This window comes from Mandrillus leucophaeus, unplaced genomic scaffold (assembly GCF_000951045.1).
Source record: "Mandrillus leucophaeus isolate KB7577 unplaced genomic scaffold, Mleu.le_1.0 Scaffold479, whole genome shotgun sequence".
NCBI lineage: Eukaryota > Metazoa > Chordata > Mammalia > Primates > Cercopithecidae > Mandrillus > Mandrillus leucophaeus.
The window spans coordinates 390,254-391,845 of record NW_012105131.1 but is presented as its reverse complement, the minus strand read 5'-3'; the positions used below and the strand labels follow the sequence as shown (position 1 = coordinate 391,845).

General features: G+C 54.3%; 1 protein-coding gene across 1 annotated transcript in view; it reads right to left on the bottom strand.

Annotated features, from left to right (window-relative positions):
• CLIP2 (CAP-GLY domain containing linker protein 2) overlaps positions 1 to 1,592 on the bottom strand; it is a 108,962-nt gene that overhangs the window by 28,324 nt on the left and 79,046 nt on the right. Inside the window, exon 10 of the mRNA XM_011995238.1 lies at positions 1,063 to 1,146. Within this exon, the coding sequence (XP_011850628.1) occupies positions 1,063 to 1,146 (84 nt within the window). The remainder of the gene's footprint in view (positions 1 to 1,062; positions 1,147 to 1,592) is intronic.

The window sequence follows — 1,592 nt, the reverse complement described above, 5'->3', positions numbered from 1 at the left end:
AAAAAAAAAAAAAATACAAAAATTAGCCGGGCATGGTGGTGCATGCCTGTAACCCCAGCTACTCAGGAGGCTGAGGCAGGAGAATCGCTTGAACCTGGGAAGTGGAGGTTTCAGTGAACTGAGATGCACCACTGCACTCCAGCCTGGGTGACAGAGTGCGACCCTGTCTCAAAAACAAAAACAGAAAAAGAGAGAGGGAGAAACCAGAAAGTCTTCAGGATCAGAAAGAGGGAACCCAGGATAGAATTTCAGGGTGCAGAGAACACAGAGCAGGCTCTGGGGACAGAATCTGGCGGGGAGGCATTATAGGATGGACTGCGTGTGGGCCACTCACTGCTCCCCAGGTACATGTCTGTCTGGTGCAGGTGACCTGGCCCTAGCCCTTTTCTTTCTTTATTTCTGCTCCTCTCCTCTCCTCTCCTCTCCTTTCTCCTCTCCTCTCCTTTCTCCTCTCCTCTCCTTTCTCCTTTCCTCTCCTTTCTCCTTTCCTCTCCTTTCTCCTTTCCTCTCCTTTCTCCTTTCCTCTCCTTCCTTGCTTGCTTCCTTCCTTCCTTTCTTCCTTCCTTCCTTCCTTCCTTCCTTCCTTCCTTCCTTCCCTTCCTTCCTTCCTTCCATCCATCCATCCATCCATCCTTTCTTCCTTTCAAAGGAGTCTCACTCTGTTGCCCAGGCTGGAGTGCAGTGGCGCCATCTCGGCTCACTGGGAGCTCCACCTCCCAGGTTCAAGTGAATCTCCTGCCTCAGCCTCCCGAGTAGCTGGGATTACAAGTGAGAGCCACCACACCCGGCTAATTTTTGTATTTTTAGTAGAGACGGGGTTTCACCATGTTGGCCATGCTGGTCTTGAACTCCTGACCTCAGGTGATCTGCTCGCTTCAGCCTCCCAAAGTGCTGGGATTACAGGCATGAGCCACCACGCCCGGCCAGCCCTTTTCTTCTCAAAGCAGAGTCGGGGAGGGGACCCTGAGCCAGGCACTGACCCACTCCACACTCAATTGGCAACTGAAGTGGCACGGCCCCAGTGAAAGCCCCCCGCATCTGCCCTGCGGGAGGGAGACTTACCACTTACTTGGGCCCTGAGCATCTCTGTCTGGGAGGTCAAGGCTGTCACCTCTTTGTCCCTCTTGTTCAGCTTGTCCTGCAGGCCTAGGGGAGAGAGGAGAGACGAGAAGCATCAATGATCCTGGACCAAAGCAGCAGTGGGCAGGGCTGTGGCTCTCCCATAGGAGCTCTGTGACGGGGTCACACTTGGCCTCCAGGGTCCAAGTTCTTCCTCACTGCAGCTGTCTCGCTGGGTAACCCGCCCTGGAGAAGAGACCTGACACTGGCCGGGCATGGTGGCTCATGCCTGTAATCCCAGCATTTTGGGAGGCTGAGGCCGGCGGATCACCTGAGGTCAGGGGTTCAAGACCAACATGGTAAAACCGCGTCTCTACTAAAAATACAGAAATTAGCTGGGCGTGGTGGCAGGTGCCAGTAATACCAGCTATTAGGGAGGCTGAGGCAGGAGAATCGTTTGAATCTGGGAGGCAGAGGATGCAGTGAGCCGAGATAGCGCCATTGCATTCCAGCCTGGACAGAGCAAGACTTGG